The sequence below is a fragment of the Mastomys coucha genome, unplaced genomic scaffold (genome assembly GCF_008632895.1).
Source record: "Mastomys coucha isolate ucsf_1 unplaced genomic scaffold, UCSF_Mcou_1 pScaffold15, whole genome shotgun sequence".
Classification (NCBI taxonomy): Eukaryota; Metazoa; Chordata; class Mammalia; order Rodentia; family Muridae; genus Mastomys; species Mastomys coucha.
Genome location: NW_022196897.1, coordinates 96,754,935 through 96,775,019, shown reverse-complemented (window position 1 = coordinate 96,775,019; position 20,085 = coordinate 96,754,935). Strand labels below are relative to the sequence as shown.

The window sequence follows — 20,085 nt, the reverse complement described above, 5'->3', positions numbered from 1 at the left end:
AAAAAAAAAAAAAAATTAAAAGAAATAATAAAAAATCCCAAAATGCTTAGGATGACCAGAAACTTTTTGACATGTGGAAAAATAAAAAATTCAAGGGACATGAACTCTTTGCTATATAATGGATGTATGTTCCTCAGATATTTGATACATCTCTTTGAGGCATATGTTTGCTTATGTGCTATAATGTGTCTACAGCAGATTACCTGATATCTTCAGAAATTTGTTTTTCATATCTACTCTAACCTCCTGAATCCTCACAAAATGTGAATATTATGCAATTTAAGATCAATATTTTCTAATACTAAGACTGATTTATTTGTGACATTCGGAGCTCAGTTCTGAATATGACTTGCCTCATGCTGTGGTCAACTACTCCTACACTATTTACAATAGAATTTGTTAATCAGTTTAGTTGAATAAATGAATTCAAAGATACACATTTGTTGATGATTAAATGTAAACCTGGTTTGTACATTTCAATTGGTATCTGTGTATATCTTACATGGCATTCTGCATCTTCTCCATTGAAGATTTCTCATCTTCTACTTTATAACTTTAAGCTAAAATTTTAATTTGCCAATGTCAAAAAGACAATTTCACAGATGCTCAGTGAAATCATTATCCATGCTACTCAGAAAGCTAACTACCACTTGCAATTATACTGACAAATTCTGAATTTCTTTCTTTTATTTAAGAAACCACACTCATTTTTAGGTTTTATTTTCTTATTTTAAGTTATAACTTTTCTTATTTTAACTTATTGAGTTTATTTCCTAAGTGTTGATTATACTTTTCTCTCAAATTATCCATGACAATGTGCTGTGAAAAACAGATTTCTAAAAATCATGGTAGGAGCATCCATCAATACAGAATGTCACTTCCTTGAAAGTTAAAAAACACTGGCATCAGTTATGCATTGCTGGATGAATTTGTGTTTCAGTGATCTGAGCTTTGAGTTTTTTCAGCGTCTTGGAAAGAGTGGCAGAAAGCACTCTGAGAGGTGTATCTGTGAAGCCTAACTTCCCGGCTTGCATTCTTCATAAGACAAATGGTTGGAGGCAGAGACAATGCCATGTAATCTTTACATTTATTAAGCCTCTCATTTTTTATCAATACCACCTTTGCAATCTCCCTTTTCTTCTTTTTCCTGTTCATAATTCTATAATATTTGTGTGTTATATTACTCTACCTCTTCCAAATATTTTTCACTAAATTTTGCTTGTCTAGTCATTTACTTGGATATATTTGCTGCCTTTAGCCACTAGATCTGTTTCAGTTACCAAAATAAAAAATAAAAAAGTTAACACTTTGTGTATGCAATGATTTTTGCACTATTTCTATATAGAGATAAGCTATAAGTATCTTTAAAATGTTTATTTTGTTCTTTGTGTGTGTGTGTGTGTGTGTGTGTGTGTGTGTGTGTGTTACGCAGTGTAATTAGGTTAGATGGGGAAAGCATTACATATTTTAGGTTTTCATGCTGCTATGCTGCTTTCCACATTGCTCTTATGTAAGAGGGATTTATTCAGAGAGGATGTGTATATAAGTCATATCTGATGCTTCTTTTCTTGGGGAGTTGCTCTTGGCTCATTAGCATTTACATCGGGCAGCAATGTCACTCATATTTGGCTTAGATTTCTCTTTAATATATGCATTTCTATTCAGGTAAGATTCAATATGAATGTCTAATTCTACAAAGGAAGTAGCCTACCTCATATCATATGGGATAACCTTTTTTTCTTTGCAGGTTATAGCTAAGGACACACTGAATAAAATGGATGGAGACAATAAGACTGTTGTATCAGAATTTATACTCTGGGGACTTACCCACTCAAAGAATTCTCAGTTCTTACTCTTTGCAATATTTCTGATGCTTTATATTCTCATCGTGTCTGGAAATATTGTCATCCTGATCTTAATAACCACTGACCCCCATCTGCACTCTCCCATGTATTTCTTTTTGGCCAACTTGTCCTTTGTTGATATGTGGCTCTCCTCAAACACCACTCCTAAGATGATCACAGACTTCCTCAGGGAAAACAAGACCATTTCCTTTGCAGGATGCATGTGTCAGATCTTCTTTTCCCATTGCATTGCTGCAGGAGAGATGGTGCTGTTGGTGGTAATGGCTTATGATCGCTATGTGGCCATCTGCAAACCTCTCCACTACTTCACCATCATGAACCTGAAGAGATGCACTGGATTGGTGTTGACTTCCTGGACAATTGGCTTTATACATGGTATAATTTACATAGTAGTGATTGGGCATCTACCTTTTTGTGGTCCCAATGAAATAGACAGTTTCTTCTGTGACATGCCACTTGTAATAAAACTTGCATGCATGGATTATCATTATTTAAATACCTTAATGAATGCTGACTGTGGACTTGTGGCTATAACATGCTTTATTCTGTTGCTTACTTCCTACACATACATCCTTATCACTGTATGTAAGAGCTCTAAAGTTGGTGGATCTAAGGCTCTGTCCACGTGCACTGCCCACATTATAGTGGTAATGATCTTTTTTGTGCCCTGCTTCTTCATTTATGTGTGGCCTCTTAATATTACCTGGTTGGACAAATTTTTTGCAGTGTTTTACTCAGTTTTTACACCTTTCCTAAATCCAGCCGTTTATACACTGAGAAATAAAGAGATGAAAAATGCTATGAAAAGGTTCATGGGCAACTTTCTGGGTTCCAAAGTAAATTCCTAATATCTAGAAACAGAAACTCATTACTTTAAATAATGAGACTAACTAAGAAATAGATTTAAAATCAGGAAGCATAGTTTATATTTGAAAATGTTACCAATTTTCTAATATAGAAATCATATAGTGTTTTAAAATGGTGTAACATTATTGATCAATCAGTACAGAATTGTGAATCCTTTGTCTTAAAATCTACATATGAATAATCTTTATAAATATAATGAAAGAAATTCATCAAACTATTTTTAATACAGTTTAAACTATTTTTTATTGACCAAACTCTTGTGTTTGTCTTTGTGAATAACATTTTAGTGAGTTCTACCTGAGTATGATTTTGTACATCACTACATGACCCAGACTCTTCACTGACTATCAAATGGCCAACTTCATCACTTTTGTCTTATCACAGCTATTTACTAAAACAGTAATGTGCGAGGCAGTAAAAATTAAGAAAAGATAAAACAAAGTGACAAACTTGACATGAGCTAGCAGTAAACCTTACTTTGTGTTTTTTTTTCAACCAAATGAATAATGTATCAAAATAAAACATTTGGATAAATATTAATTAGGTTTGTAAATTGTGTAATATCCTAAAATTTAATCTCCATGAGGACAGTGTTCATAAATAGACTAATTATTAAAATGATTGTACTTTATTCAGTGGTTAAGCCACATGTGACATTTAACAAACATGTTTGTAAGTATATGCATGGTGTGTTGGTCTGTGAGGTTGCAGTTGTGTAAAACAAACCAGACTATTTTTTTCCCTTTATGGACATCATAGTTATATGTTGATGAATAAGCAACATACTTTGGTTTCAGAACACAGGAAATCAATCTCAAATTGACTGGGGAATCTTCCTCCTATTCATTATCATTGGTGGTGATAAAAGTTGCGCAGGGTACTGAGGACGAAAGAACATTACTTGTATTTCACAGATCTAGACCCTGCATAGGAAAATATAAACCTACCTAGCTAGGTGTGGACACTACTGTTACCATGGCAATAATTTGAATAGGGGAACTCACTATATTTTGGGTGCCTTTTCCACAGGAGAGAATTTATGTTTGATACTGTAAAGCTGGTTAAATTCCATAGACATTCAAGCAATTTAAGATTTTCAGATCTTACACCAAGGTTTCTTACTCATTTGGACTTTTAAAACAAAGACTTTAATATCATTCTTCCATGTAGGCATCCAGTTTTTCCAACAATATTTGTTGACTATTTTGTCCTTCATCCACAATACATATTTGTCATATTTATTGAAAATCAGGTCACTAAAATTTACTGGAGTTAATTAAAATCTTTTTGTAATTTATTTTTTTCTGTTTACATACTTCTTAGTGTCCCCCCTCCTGGTAACCCCTTCCCACAATCTTTCTCCCATACTCCCTTCCCTTTTCTTGTGAGCAGGTAATGTTCCCTTGGATATCCCCCCCACCCCCGGTACTTCAAGCCTCTGCAAGGCTAGGTTCTTGCTTTCTCATTGAGGCTAGACACAACAGCACAGTTAGAAGAACATATCCCACATAAGGAATCATGTTTTGGGATAGCCCCATTCCTGTTGTTCGAGACCTATATGAAGACCAAGCTGAACATCACATGTGTGGGGAAGGCCTAGGTCCAGACCTTGTAATATTCTTTCGTTGGTGGTTCAGACTCGAATAGTCACAAGGGTTATGGATACTTCACTCTGTTCCTGTGGAGTTCCTATCCCTTCAGGACCCATAATCCTTCCTTTCATTTTTTCCTGAATCATCAAGATCCATCCACTGTTTTGATGGGGGTGTCTGTATCTGTTTGAGTCAGGTGCTTGGTGGAGCCTCTCAGAGGACAACATACTCCTGTCTGTAAGCATAACAGAGTATCATTAATAGTGTAAGGGATTGGTGTTTGCCCATGGGATGGGTCTCAAACTGGGCTGGTTGTTGCTTGGCCATTCTCTCAGTCTCTCCTCCATCCTCCATGCCTGCATTCTTTGTAGAGAATATAAATTATGGGTTGAAAGTTTTGTGGCTGGGTCGGGGACTATTGCTCCACTGGGGTTCCTGCCTGGCTACGGGAGGTGCCCTCTTCAGTTTCCATTTCCCCAATGTTGTGAGCCATAGATAATGTCATTGATTCTTGGGCACTTCCCTTATCCCAGGTTTCTGTCACATCCTGGAGGTGTCCCTTATTCCTCACCCCAGATTTCCATTCATTTTCATGGCCACCTGGCTATCTTTTCTGTTCTTCCCCACATCTGATCTTCAACCCCTATTCCCCTCCTCACACCCCTCTCAATTTCCTCCAACTATCTACCTCTTATGAATATCTTATTCCCCATTCTAAGTGAAATTGAAGCTCCCTCTCTTGGGCCTTCCTTCTTGTATATATGTAACATGTTGGTAGATTATCATGCCATTACCATGCTGTTTTGACTACTATGACTCTGAAGTATAACTTTAGTTTATATCTAATAATCCAATGAGTTTTTTTTTTTCCTTTTGGTCAGGGATGCTTTGACTATCATTTGCTTCCAAACTGCTCTTTTGGGGATAATTGTTATGTAACTGGTGATTTATTATTCAAATACTGTTTTTGTTTTGTGATAGGATGTTTGCTCTGGATTTAGGTTATTGGTCAGATTTTTCTAACATGAACTTTTAGACCACTAGGCTAAAGTCCCAAGGAAAGTCAGTGGGTTAAAGTTTTAGTAAAATTTCTAGGTCAAAGTGAAGATAATAATAGAATTGTGTCCAGTCTGGTTATTTGTGCTCATGAGTTGGCTGAGAGGATCTTATGGAGGTTGCACTGAGCAATGGTGGAACCAGGGTTTTAAGTTCAGCACATGACCCAGGCAATCTTGCCACATCTGTCAATATGTGCTGGAGACTAGCAGAGTTTGTTATATAATAAGTATTATTTCAGGATACCATATTTATACAACATTGTGCATTTCAAAATTATTTACATAGAGGTGGGTTCTGATATCTTTTTCCTGCATAAATATAAACAAAATAACTGGAGACCTTAAAAACATCCAATGAAATGCCCAACAGCGGGGAGAGGGAATTAGTAGTTGTTCCTGCTTAATAGAACTAGAAGGACAAAAATGGAGAAGAGACTGATGGAAATTTTTCAGTCTTTCTACCTGTATCAGTTCTTCATATGCTATATACTCCTTGAATTTGATGACTATTCCAGACTATTTATTCTCTAATTGTATGTTCTTAAAATCATCTAGTATTTTTGTGCATTTCTCTTTTGTGGATCTTTCCTATAGAATGTCATTAGATAGAGAATCTTTATTGATTAAGCTCATTAATAATTACTTTATATTTTATTTCCCCAGATGGTATGAATCACAGTCTCTGTGTTCAATTTGTTTGATTCTTATCTCTTATAAATTTTATTAGAAAATTCTTACCAAATAATTTTTGGTTTCTATTGTTTGACTTACATATATTAATTGATTTTTAAAGTCATGATTACAAATCTGAATTATGAACTTGAAACTTTCTAAAATATTTACTCCTGAACTCTGCATACTTGATCTGTTTTCCTTTTTAATATTCACATTGCAGAATATTTTGGTTTTGTCACATTTGTTGAAAAAAACCAACACAGTTCAAAGTATTTAATAAGCTTACTAGTTCCATCTACACAAATGAAAATATCATATTTAAAAATTTTAACAACCACTTTATGAATGTTTTCATGTAATAATGAAATTTATTATACTTACTGTTGCATCATTGGTCCTCATATGGACCATTTCCCGTTATTGGTAGATTATTTTACTTTTTTGTGTTATTTTGGTTTTATAGGCAATTAATTAGGTTCCTTTAACTATGATGTGAAAAAATTCTATCTGTGCATGGTGGTGCATGTGCATATCTGGTACTTGACAGGATAAACTAGATATATTTTCATAAGTTTAAAGGTAACATGAGCTATATGCTGAGTTGTAGGACAGTTTTTATAACATGACATGATGCTCTGTTAGAAAATTAAAATAGCAGGGTGATGGTGGTGTACTCCTTTAATCCCAGCACTTGGGAGGCAAAGGCAGCCTGGTCTACAGAGTGAGTTACAGGACAGCCAGGGCTATACAGAGAAACCCTGTCTCAAAATAAATAAATAAAAAATAAAAATAAAGATGGTCTAGAATGATCTTACATGTTTCTACTACAGACCTAGTGTCAAGTATTTACCTAAGAAATCTAGATTTATTTATTTGAATGACAAATAGTGCTTGATAACAACACAGGGCATTAAATATAATTTTCTTTTATTTAGATTCAATAGATTTTCAGAGGAGAATTCTGATAACTACATATATTTTACTAAAATAAAAACAATTAATTTATACTCATATTTATAACTGAAATTAAATAAAAATTATTTAATGATATATATTTTTATTATTGATATTAATATACATACTCCTTTACTTTATTCAAATAACTGTTTTTTTTAAAAAGCAGAACTACTATTACCAACTTATATATAGTTGAACTTTGCATGATTTGTGTGTAATGAATTATTCAATTCATTGGTATTATATTCCTTAAATAAAATGTCATTAAATAAAGGATTTTTGATCAAACTTGATGTTTTAGAGATTGCACAATACTTTGTATTTTAATTTTAAAATTTATTCTTTGTGAATTTCATAAAATAATCATGCATATCCCTTTTCCCCTGAATCCCCTTAATCCACTTTTCTTTTCCAATCTCCCCTGGAAAATTTAAGGTTTTTGGTTTTGTATTTTATTTTAAATTGTTTGCACGTGTATATGACTGTATAACATTCTGTGCTCATGTGTGCATGTACCAATGAATAGTTGAAGGCATGAAATTCCTTGGTGTTGCCAGACATGAACTGTTTGACATTGATTTGTTAAAGTAAACTCAGTTCTTCTGGAAAGTCAAAACTCATCCTTAAGTCCTGAGCCATCTTTGCAGGACATGGATCTAATTTTACATATGCTCATGGAAGAGTACACATACAAATATACACACTTGCACATAAATCTACACAAAATTCCCCAGTGTAACTAAAATGCCCCAAATAAACATTTGTTAAGATTGGAATATATCATGACCATGAAGTAATTTGTGAATGAGTCAAAACTCTTGACTATATTGACATAGATTAGTGTGGATAATATAATACCATCTAAAATTCAATGAGAGATGAATATGTTACAGGACTATGTTGCCTTATGTAACTTTAGTAATTAAATACTTCTTCTAACCATGTATAATGCATATATTATGATCTTCTTTTTATTAATGTGGGGACCAAAACTTATTTTTTAAAAAAGTAACGATAATAATGTTTAGCAAAGTTTAAGTGAAATTTAGCTATCACCTTTTAACTTTAACATCCTAATAACTGAAAATGATACATATATATAAATTACATACTTTGTGTCAAGATGGTCAAATGTTGAAAAACAGTTCATTCTGTTTACTGTTGTATAACCAATTGTAGTATCACAGGTTTTTAAATATCTTGAAGAAAAATAGTACTGGATAATTCAATATTGCTTTCACATCTGATGAGCCACTAATAGATTATGGTTTGTTATAGTAGTAGTAGTAGCAAAATTATATGGTTACTAGGAAGAAATATCACTTACAAATCTTAGTAGTAGACATATAAACTCTTATCATTGAGCACATTTTTTGTTAGGTGGTTAGTAATTCTTTTATTATATTTTTATGGAGAATGAGCAAAGTAAAATTTTCTTTAATGTAAAATAGTCTGACTTGTCTTCTTGCCTTTTTTCACCTCAAACAGAAAAGTATTCAGGGAGTCTCAGTCGTGCACAAAGAATATCAAAATAATACCTTTAATTATGCTAAAAATCAGTGAAATGGTATTTTGAATTAATGCTATTAATTTTGAAACTATACAAAAATAAAAGCTTTAATCACATAGAATAACTGAGGCAATATTAGAACATTCTTAAGCAATTACTGAGGTAAAATGAAATTTGATAATTCACAAAAGGTCTGCTAAATAATGTAATAACTTCCTTTGCTCATTATCTCAATCTCATGGCTACAGAAGATCTATGACTTCAACCAAATTTTAAATTCCATTGTCTCAGGCGTCTCATGGCAGTTTTCATCTCTGTGTTCCTCAGTGTGTATATAATGGGGTTCAAGAGAGGAGTGACCACAGAATAAAACACTGCAAGGAATTTATCTAATGACTTGATGGGAAAGGGCCAGGCATAAATGAAGATGCAAGGTCCAAAAAACAAAAGAACTACTGTGATATGAGCAGTCAGTGTAGACAGAGCCTTAGATGACCTATCAGAAGGGCGACGCTGGATGGTCATTAGAATAATACCATAGGAGATGATTAGCAAAACAAAAGAACATACAGTAAGCACACCGCTGTTGGCAATGACCATAATGTCTAACCTATATGTGTCTGCACAGGCAAGTTTGATTACTCTAGGAAGGTCACAATAAAAACTGTCAACCTTATTGGGACCACAAAAGGGTAACTTCACCGCAAAGGCCAATTGGCTCACTGAGTGTAGGAAGCCAATTCCCCATGCAGTAGCCACAATGCCAACACATACATTGACGCGCATAATTATAGTGTAGCGTAGAGGCTTACAGATTGCTATATATCTGTCAAAGGCCATGGCTATGAGGGTCACCAGCTCACTCCCCCCAAAGAAGTGAAGGAGAAATATCTGTGCAAAACAGCCATGGACAGAGATGACTTTGCGTTTGCTGAAAAAATCAGCAATCATCTTCGGTGCTGTGACAGAGGACAGACATAGATCAATGAATGAGAGGTTGGCCAACAGGAAGTACATAGGAGAGTGGAGGTGGGAGTCATAGGTCACAGTCATGACAATAAGAAGGTTTCCAAACACAATGCCTACATAGAAAACAAAAAAGAATGCAAACAGAAAGATCTGAAGTTCCTGAGAATCGGAGAGTCCCAGAAAAATAAATTCTTTCACGGCCGAGTTATTTGCTTCCCTTGTTGATTCATTCCAAAAGAGAGTCTCTGTACTTGCCTTGGAGAAGACAATAAAAAGCTAAGTCAGCGTTGTTGTATGCAAATTTTAGCCTCTATCCACGCATTAAGAACTTGATAGGATCTATTGCATAAAACTCCCCAGCTTTAAATTAAAACTCATAATTTAAATCTCATTGCTTCCTTGCCTGTCTTGTTCTTCAGTTAGCCAAGCCTCCCAATTTCTCTGTGGTTTTCGACTCCATCCTAAGAAAATGTTACTGTTCGTGCTGCTTTCTCTCTATACTACCTTCCTAGACTTACTTCATTCATCTCTGGATGTCAAGACACTGAGATATATAGAGCAGTCCTTACATTTAAAATGTTAAAGTGCTTAGGAGAAAAAGAATTTTATCAAATGAAACAAAATGTACAAAATAAAAATGGCAAAACTAAGTAAAAATATAGAATTTTTAAAGATTACGTGACACAGCACATGTGTATAGCACAAAAGGCAGAGACAGATATGAAGAGTAATGTCTTATGGGAGATGGATGAGAGGATATAAAGAAACGTTCTGGTAGAATTCTGTTATTTGTTAACTGTTTGGAAATTTACTTACTCATAGCCAATTGTGCTTACAAATTATGTTCCTCTCTCCATTCTTCCAGAACTTTTCCCTTAGCATTTCCCAGCTCAGTATCAAATAACTGTGTACAAAGTCTTATGAAAACTTAGTGAACGTTTTTCCAAATTTGGGAAAGATCTAATCATAAAATAATTCATTAAGCTATTTAAGTTTGTGTCTCCTTTATTCAGTAAAAATATAATCATGTGAGCACTGTCAACACTCAAGGATAGGAGATATATTATTGTGTGGCTAGTTCATTAAAGCATTTCTTTAGAATCATACTATGCAAAAAAAGTTGTTTGAGTTTTAATTTATTTTAAAACATTGAAATATTTTGTGAATAGAGAAGAAGATAGAGAAGGAAAAATTCCAGGACATATCTCCCTGAGAAATACGCCTAGGATGACGATAGCTCAAGGGTTCTTATTGGAGAAAAAAAACTCACAGAGAAGAAAATACTAGATTTGGGGATACAGAAGAATTGTAAAATCCACTAAGTGAAGAGGAAATAATTTGTCAATTCAAAAAAAGTAGGTGTAGGAGTCAGTCTTTATTGCTACTAGAACACCACTAGCAAGGTTTATCCTTTTACTATTACTCATATTAATTATTATAAGTACTTAAAACAACCCTAAAGGATTTTCCATTTACTTTCCTGAAGAAAAATCATAATTGAGTTCTGCATAATGAAATTCTACTCATAGGAACATGTACTTACTAACAAAATTCTAACCTGAAGTTGCTTCTACTGATGAATTTAAATTTTGTTATTCTACTTACCTCTTTCATAACTTGAAGAGGCAGCAGTAATTTTAAGAGACAGGACAGTATAGAGTCCCTTTTATATACTCTTTCAAAGCATTAATTTCTGGAAGATTGACTTTTATGTGAATTGTTTTCCTAGGCAAACTGATTGGCTAATGGTAAGCATTCATAAAGTAACCAGAAGCCCCTAGAGGATCCAGAAACAGCCTGAGGCTTCCTGGCAAACTGATTCAGTGTGTTAGGTTTTCTTTTGGCCTTGGAGGAAACAGTCTATTCTTGAGTTAAGGATCATTGTCACAATTTCTTGGGCAACTGGATAATATTACTATCTTATTCAATCTATGTATGATTGCCAAAAATTAAAATAAATGAGATAACATGGAGAAATTAAATTCTACACATAGTAATCATGTGGTAAAAGATAATGTTTAGATTTTATACAAATAGGAAAGCCTAAGCTGTCAATGACCAATATGTGGAGAACAAAGGAAAAAAATACTGAGTATTATAGGTCTCAGGGCTTGTAGTTTGCATTATTATACTGATTTAATTGCAATGAAGACATTAAAATGAGCTGAGATAAACAAGCAATATCTTTAAATTATATATAATTTCAGAAAATAAGTATTCAGAAGTACTTCAAATTGTACATGTCTTTTTCTCTAAATCATTCTTTAAAGAGGACTACCAAGCCAGCAAAATTGTGTTATTATAATATACAATTTTTTTTGTGTGTGTGTAGTTGAGGGATTACATGATTCAAAATCTATGATCTATGTCTTAAATGACAATATACATACATTACAAACTCAGCTGGGAAGAACACATACAAGTTTTAATAATGTTGCTCTTCCTATTTTTGTTTCTTAAAGTACACAAGATTGTTTCCTCTTCAGTTGACATATTTGTTGCTTTACATAAACCCATATTTTTCCCTATTGGATCACATAACTTCCCTAAGAGATGTCTATTATAATTCAGTGTTATACCATCTACAAAGAGATACTGATAAAGTTTCATTGCATACATATATGTGATTTTTTTTTACTTAATTTAAATCTTTTTTTTTTTTTACAGTCTAGTTTTTATGCCCCTCCCTGTCCACTTTTCTGACAGTTCCTTATCCCATTCCTCTTCCCCAGTCTCCAAGGAGATGTCCCAATCCTCCACCCCATCCACCCCATTAGGTCTTCCCACTCCCTGGAACCTCAAGTTTCTCTAGGGTTAGGCAATTCTTCCTTCACTGAGGCCAGACTAGATGGTCCTCTGCTGTATATTTGTCAGGGCCCTTGGACTAGCTAGTGCATGTTATCTGGTTGATGGCTCAGTGTCTGAGAGAGATCTCAGGGGTTCAGGTTAGTTGAGACTGCTGGTCTTCCTATGGGGTCATCCTCCTCCTCAACTTCTAGCCTTTCCCTAATTTAACCACAGGGGTCCCAAACTTCAGTCCATTAGTTAAGGTATGTGAATTTTTACAAGTAAAATGACAAGAAACTTTGTGTACTAATTGCTGATAATTTCACTTTGGGTATGCTGATTGAGAAAAACCATGTGTAGTATTTTTATTTTATCATCAGCAGGATTTATTACAACAGAATCTTAAGTAAATTGAGAGGTACACACCTTAATTTTCTAAAATCAAGAGAGAAAATGTTTGTATTCCATGGGGTCATACTTAGGGTATCCACTTCATACATGCTAGTATCACATATACTTACAGATCTCACTTCATCAGTCACATGACCAAAATTTGACAGAGATTTGCCATGCATAAGGAAATTATATTCATAGTGTGGATTTTGTTCTGGTCATATCTCACATTTTGAGCATATGGTCTCATAACTAAACGTGGATGCCTCAATCCCACTTAGAAGGGTGAAGGAAATAATCACAGGAGGCAGAGGGAGGAAAGGACATGGGTGGGAGAAGTGAGGGGGAGGAAAAAAGGAAACAGGATCAGGTGTGTGGGGAGGCATGAGAGAAGTCCAAAAGGCCAGGAGAATGAATGGAAATAAGCAACCTAGGGTTGAGAAAAGGTAAGGGGAACCTCTAGAAAGTACCAGAGACCTGGGAGGTGAGAGACTCTTAGGACTCAATGGGGGTGACCTTAGCCAAAATGCTCAACAATGAGGAGAGGGAACTCATAGAGTCCATATTTAGTAGATAGACAGAAGAGACTGAGGAAAAGGTGGTCCAATGACTGGCTCAACTTGAGGTCCATCCTATGTTGGTGGAAGGCACCAAATCCTGACACTGTTACTGATGCTATGACTTGTTTACAGATGGAAACCTGGCATGCCTGCCCTATGAGAGGCTCTAAAGCAGCTGACTGAGACAAAAAACAGATACTTGCACCCAACCACTGGACCCCTATGGTTGAATTAGGGGAAGGATTAAAGAAACTGAAGGGGAGAGGAACCCCATAGGAAGACTAGGAGTCTCAATGAACTCAGACTCTAGGGAGCTCCCAGAGACTAGGCTACTAACTAGGAGCATACAGGGGCTGGTCAGAGGCCCCTGGTACATATATAGCAGAGTTCTGTACGGTATGGCCTCAGTGGGAGAAGATGAGCTTAATCCTTGAGAGAACTGAGGCATCAGGAAAGGTAGAGCCCTGGTAGGTGTGGGAACCTCTTAGAGACCAGGTAGAGGAGGCATGAGATGAGGAAATGTGGGAAGGTGGACCAGGAAGGATGGACAAAAACTGGACTATAAATAAATAAAATAATTTTTAAAAATGTAGTCACTTAGATTACATTGATACAGTAAGAGACCAGGCAGGAGCAAGCTTCTTTATATTCCTTACTAATGATGTGAATGGTTTTGAAAAGTTGACTGACATTATCAATACTGGAATGACTAACAGGAGGTTTTACTTGTCCCTTTTTTCTATTTACACAAATATGTAGTGCTCAGCATCCCGCTTATCAGAGAAGTCCCTAAGAGATGTCCAAGATAATTATTTCCAACTTTCCATTTTGTTCAGAACATAGAACAGGTGACATGGAACACCCATGAGACAAGTTCAGGAAGTGAAGATTGGTCAGGTTGAAAGGAAAACTGTCTCTACATAACATGATTGTCTTCATAAGCACACATCAGATGGGAAGAAAATCTGACCCAAGAGAAAATTATGGTTTTTGGTAAGTCATCTCTCTGATAGTCATCTATTATATAATTCTTAAAATATTTCTAGTTATCTCTTTATGCTAATATCCACTATGTTTTGGATTGAGAATTGTTGTTTCTTTGTCTTTTGTCACCTTTAGAGGCCAATTAATGTGTTTTCTCTACCTCCCCTATTTTTTGAGTGCTCATGTTTATATCATAAGTTCATCATTTTTTAAATCAGAAAGTTAAAAGTTACTAAAAAGGAATCTATAGTATTTATGCAGATGTGTGGATCCATTTAGTCCATGTGCTTGCTTCCTTGCTCTCTGTGAGTACATACAAGCTTTTCTCACTTGATTTATGGCCTTGTTCACCCCATGATTGGAAAGAGAACAGGGAACAATTTATGGAAGATATATTGAAGGAGAATATGAAAGGGAGAAATGTCATAATTATATTATTGTTTTAAAAAATAAAAGAAATAATACCAAACCAAAACAAAAAGTTTAGGTTGACCTAAAATATTTGGAAAAAATAATTCAAAGAACACATACTCTTCACTATATAATCTGTATTTTCTTTCTTGAAGATAGTTTTGGATTTCATTGTTCACCTGCTCTAGGATAAAAGAAAGTGAGACCTATACATCTCCAAACACCAAGACAATTTCTGAAAGGAGAAGAAAATGGGCAATGACCATTCACCTTCTAGCTTCAGTGTTGTTCAATATATCAGCATAGGCATCCCATCTGTGCTTTGAGCTGAATAATTGCTACTTGCTGGAAGCATAATTTCATACTTATCCAAGATTGACAGCCAAATGACAGGTATGATTACATGTTTATTTAACTTATTGTAATTTTTTTTAGCAACACAGATAACCAGTAGACCAGGGACACAATGAGAAAATATACTGATGATAGATGATATAGTCTGTCAGGAAACTACAATATTTCAAAATTTAAAATCCTTTAAAAATTAGTTTATGCAATTTAAGACCAATATTTTCTACTGCTAATATTGTGACTTTTAGAGCTCAGGTCCAAATATGAGTTGAGTAGTTGCTTGGTCAATCTACTTCTTCATGTATTTGCAATGTTAGTTTGTCAATCAGTTTAGCTGAATAAATAAATTTTATGACATATATCTATTAATGAATAAGTGTGAACTTGCTTTTTGCATTTCAATTGCATGCCTATGCATATCTTATATGGCTGTCTGTATGCTTCCCAACTTAGGCTTTCCCAACATATTCTTTAGAGTTTTAAGCTAAAGCTTTCATTTATTGATATTATTCTACTCATGCTTAGAGAAATCATTATATATTCTGTCTAAATATTAAGTTCTTATAATACAATTTGCACTGAAATTAAATGTAATTCCCCACCAGTTTCCAAATGTAATCCACATTCTTGTTGTGAAATTTCATGATAGCTAGAGACATATTCAGACTTTTTTTTCAAGGAACAACACACACAATTGTAAGGTTTCCCATTTCAGTCTTGCTCTCCTTACTGTTCTCTTGTAAAAGGAAATTTCTCAGAGTATAAAAGTCATCCCTGATGCTTCTTTTCTTGGGGAGTTACTCTAGACTCATTAGCTTTCATTTTGACCATCAGCTGCACATATTTAGCTTAGATTTCTCTTTACATGTATGCATTTCTACTCAAGGAAGTTTCTATGTGAATGTCAAATCCTACAGAGAAAGTAGCCTTTCCTCATATCTCTAGTTGGTGGTTGTGCCTTTTTTGCAGGTTACTTCTGAAGACACGCTGAATAAAATGGATGAAGGCAATCACACTGTGGTGTCAGAATTTATATTCTGGGGAATTGCTAGCTCACAGAGGATTGAGGTCTTACTCTTTGTGGTGTTTTTAATGCTTTATCTTCTCATTGTTTCTGGAAATATTGTCATTCTGGTTTTAATCACCACTGACCCCCATCTGCATTCTCCCATGTACTTCTTGTTGGCCAACCTGTCCTTTATTGATATGTGGCTCTCCTCAGTCACCACTCCTAAGATGATCACAGACTTTCTCAGGGAAAACAAGACCATTTCCTTTGCAGGATGCATGTCACAGGTCTTTTTTGCCCATTGCATTGCTGCAGGAGAGATGGTGTTGTTGGTGATGATGGCTTATGATCGCTATGTGGCCATCTGCAAACCACTCCACTACTTCACCATCATGAACCTGAAAAGATGCACTGGGTTGGTGTTCACTTCCTGGACAACTGGATTTGTACATGCTATGAGTCACTTGATAGTGATTGTGGAGTTGCCTTTTTGTGGACCTAAGGAAATAGATAGCTTTTTCTGTGACATGCCGTTGGTAATCAAACTAGCTTGCATGGATTCCCGTGACTTGGATGTTCTAATGAATGCTGACTGTGGACTTGTGGCTGTAACTTGCTTTATTCTGTTGCTTATTTCCTACACATATATTCTTATCACTGTCTGTCAGAGCTCTAAAGCTGGTGCATCTAAGGCAATGAATACATGCACTGCCCACATTACAGTGGTGCTGATCTTTTTTGTGCCCTGCATCTTCATCTATGTGTGGCCTCTCAATATCACCTGGTTGGATAAATTTCTTGCTGTATTTTACTCTGTTTTTACACCTCTCCTAAATCCAGCCATTTATACTTTAAGAAATAAAGAGATGAAAAATGCCATGAAAAGATTTATAAGCAACTACCTTGGTCACAAAGGAAATTTCTAATGTCTAGAAATGTGTACCAAATATTTCACATTGTAAGACTGATTGTTTGAAATAAATTTTAAATTAGAAAATATAATTTATGTTTAAAACTTGTACTAGTCTCCAAATATTTAATCATATAAAGAGAATATGATATGTATTGACCAACCATAAAATTACTGTAAATACTGAATCTTAAATCTGATCATGCATGATTGTTCTAGACAGGGATTTCTATGTTTTTAGCAAAAAATATTCTATGTTTTTAGTAAAGTTTAACATAACATTTTTGACAAAATTCATATGTTTACATTTATAAATAATATCTTAGTAAATTTTATCTGAATATAATTCTATACATAATCCCATGCCTCAAATTTTCAATTTTTTTTCCCAAATGGCCAAAGTTTCCAATTTTGCCTTATCACACTTATCTACCAAAATACTAATGGAGTGAGCTGAAAGGATTAAAAAAGACCAAAGAAAAGATACATATTTAACAAAACAGCAATGGTCTACATAATTTGTGGTTTTTATTTTATGTAGCATGAATAAAATATCATAAAAAACCAAGTAGAGTTAAATGAGATTTTTAAGTTATCCCCATCTGAGACTAAAATTTGTTCTTTAAATTATCATTTAACGTAGTATAATATCCCCAGATATAAACTCCATATTTCCATAAATTGAATGATTGAGCTATTGTACTTTAATTCAGTTGTTAATACATTAATTAGCAAACACACACACACGCACACACATATACATACATTTGGTGGATGGAACAAAGCTCAAGACAGCAAACTCCAACAACTTTATGCTTTCTCCCACAGTGCATATATCCCAGAAAAATCTGCCAAGAAGTATAGGAAATTAAAATATGACTACACTCTATTTTTCTTCTACTGAATGATTACAGTGGGCATACTTAAGAAAAAACATGTCCCCTAATATCTTCACATGAACAAAACATTACATATTTCAAGTAAAATGAACAAATTATTCCCAAGAACCCACATACCTTTGCAACTGAGCAACTTGTTATAGATAAAAGTATGAGCAAGCAAGGTAATTTTCTCAGCCAATTTCTCTGATTGGCAGGCTACAATTTGTAGTTACAAAAAAGGGTCAAATATTTTATTATTATCTTAAAAAGTAATCTTATAAAAATTTTAAAAGAATCACAAACCTAAACTTTTATATAAAAAAAAATCAGTCATTTCTACTTTAAATCTTCAGGATGAAATGTGCTCATTAACATTTTTTATTAAATCAGATCAAGAAGCTAAGGGCAAAAATGGGAACAAGAAATTAATCATCACTTTGCTCACAAGCCCAGCTTTAGCAAGAGATGCTAGCTAGTGCTGGTTGGCCTGCCATTGTCCTTCTATGACATCAAAACTTCTCTAGCTCAAATATTAAGAGTGTACCTTCTTTGAGAGAAGATGCACATAACCCTCAAAACACTCAGGGAGCTTAGAGGTCTGGTGGGGTGGCGGACAGGGGTGGGGACATTCTTGTAGAGACAGGGGGGCAGAGGGGTGGGCAGGTATGGGATATGGAACAGTCAGAGAGTGGACCAGGAAGGGAATAAAATTTGGAGTTTAAAAATAAAAAAATAAAAATAAAAATGCCTTTCTGTGCTCCAAATTTTTCTTCTATATCAAATTTTGATTTTCTATGTCAAATCTATTTACAGAAAGATCCTAAGCTAACTTCACTAACAATCTACTTCTCCAAATTCTTTCTAAGGGTGGTAGTCATTGCTAACAATCTACATCTCTAGGTTCTTTCTGAGTATTGTGGAGGAGTAATTAGTCTGCTCCAACCACAATGCTGGAAAAAAGATCAAGCACTAATATTGCGTGTGTCAATGATACTGCCTGGTAAGGGGCTGGAAGCCCCCTTAGAGTTTCCATACAACTCATAGGTTATGAGGAGTGTGATGACCTTGAAGGCAACAAGCAGAGTGATGCTACATAACAACAAGAAGTTCTCAAGTCACATAGTCCTTGGGGCTTTACCTCTCTGAGGCAGACTCATCATAATTGTGTGAACTGGTGGGTCACATTCCATTAGTTCTAAAGCTATTTTGATATTCCTCTAACATGGCTCTCAACAATAAATGTTTAGTTTCATTCTTCCTCATGTACATATCTCTTCGTTTTTCCAAGATTTGTTAAAGATTCTGTCTTTCCTCCCGTATGTAGTTTTGGAATCTCTGGTGAAAAACTTGTCACTCTCATTGTGTAGAGTCAAATAAAGTCCTTCTCCTATATTTTATTCATTTACATGTATGTATCCAGGTACACTAGCACCATATTGTTTTGATAACCATGACTCTGGAATATCACTTGGGATCAGAAATAATATTTCATCAGAATTTCTTATTTTGTTTCAGGAATACTTTGATCATTTTTGTGCTTCCAAATTGTTCTTATTGAGGATTTTTCAATGTGTCTAGTGACTTCTTGGATGATTGCATTCTAATATTTTTTGTGGTTTTATGATGGGATATTGTATTCTGGAGTTAGGGTGTTGGTAAGATTTAAAAAAAATAATTGTAACTCATCTGGAGTGCCAATGATGGCCACTAGGCTAGTAGTTTTCTGAGATTCCTGGGGTGAGAAAAATGGAACCAATGGAAGAGGCAGTTCTCTGACCAGATCTGGTCACTTGTGCTCATAGCTTGGTAGTGAATGTCCTTTAGCAGGGTGGGTTGAGAAATGGTGCAGCCAGGTTTGTAACAAGATCCTGTGTGGTCAAGACTCCTGGGTTAAGGTGTCATGGGTGAAACATGCAGAACTGCAGGGGCCAGATCTCTTCCCATTCTGGTCATGTGAAAGAACTGGAACCTGGAAGATTTTGTTACTAAGTACTATTTAGAGATATTCCATGTCTCATATATTTGACAATATCATACATTCCAAAATTGCTTATAGGAGTAGTCTAAAGAGTTCTCACTACATAAATGAACACAAAATATCTTACTGGTTAAAACAACAACAGCAACAAAAACAAAAAACCAGAGAAATGTTCATTAACTTGATTATGGAGAGTCTTTCATAGAGTACATACATAATAAAAGATTGTTCTTCATCTTCTTTTTTCAAGACAGGGTTTCTTTGTATAGCCCTGGCTGTCCTGGAACTTACTCTGTAGGTCTCGATCTCAGAAATCCGCCTGCCTTTG

The 20,085-nt window shown here is 34.8% G+C and overlaps 3 protein-coding genes across 4 annotated transcripts; 2 read left to right on the top strand and 1 right to left on the bottom strand.

Moving 5' to 3' along the window:
- Positions 1-1,771: 1,771 nt before the first annotated feature.
- LOC116092293 (olfactory receptor 4K14-like) lies at positions 1,772-2,713 on the top strand. The gene has a single exon (XM_031373608.1). It carries the CDS (start codon positions 1,775-1,777, stop codon positions 2,711-2,713), a length of 939 nt encoding a protein of 312 aa, XP_031229468.1. The 5' UTR covers positions 1,772-1,774.
- Positions 2,714-8,785: 6,072 nt separating this feature from the next.
- LOC116091762 (olfactory receptor 4F4-like) lies at positions 8,786-11,107 on the bottom strand. Its single transcript, XM_031373245.1, has 2 exons — positions 11,099-11,107; positions 8,786-9,748 (listed from the first exon to the last, which is right to left on the bottom strand). The coding sequence occupies exons 1-2, from the start codon at positions 11,105-11,107 to the stop codon at positions 8,786-8,788; spliced, it is 972 nt and encodes a 323-aa protein (XP_031229105.1).
- Positions 11,108-14,167: 3,060 nt separating this feature from the next.
- LOC116092292 (olfactory receptor 4K3-like) lies at positions 14,168-16,991 on the top strand. 2 transcript variants are annotated; one of them, XM_031373606.1, is made up of 3 exons: positions 14,168-14,226; positions 14,817-15,021; positions 15,949-16,991. In XM_031373606.1, the coding sequence occupies exon 3, from the start codon at positions 15,976-15,978 to the stop codon at positions 16,912-16,914; it is 939 nt and encodes a 312-aa protein (XP_031229466.1). In that variant the 5' UTR covers positions 14,168-14,226; positions 14,817-15,021; positions 15,949-15,975; the 3' UTR covers positions 16,915-16,991. The 2 variants fall into 2 exon arrangements, with proteins under 2 accessions (XP_031229466.1, XP_031229467.1); XM_031373607.1 differs by lacking the exon at positions 14,817-15,021.
- The last annotated feature ends 3,094 nt before the right edge of the window (positions 16,992-20,085 follow it).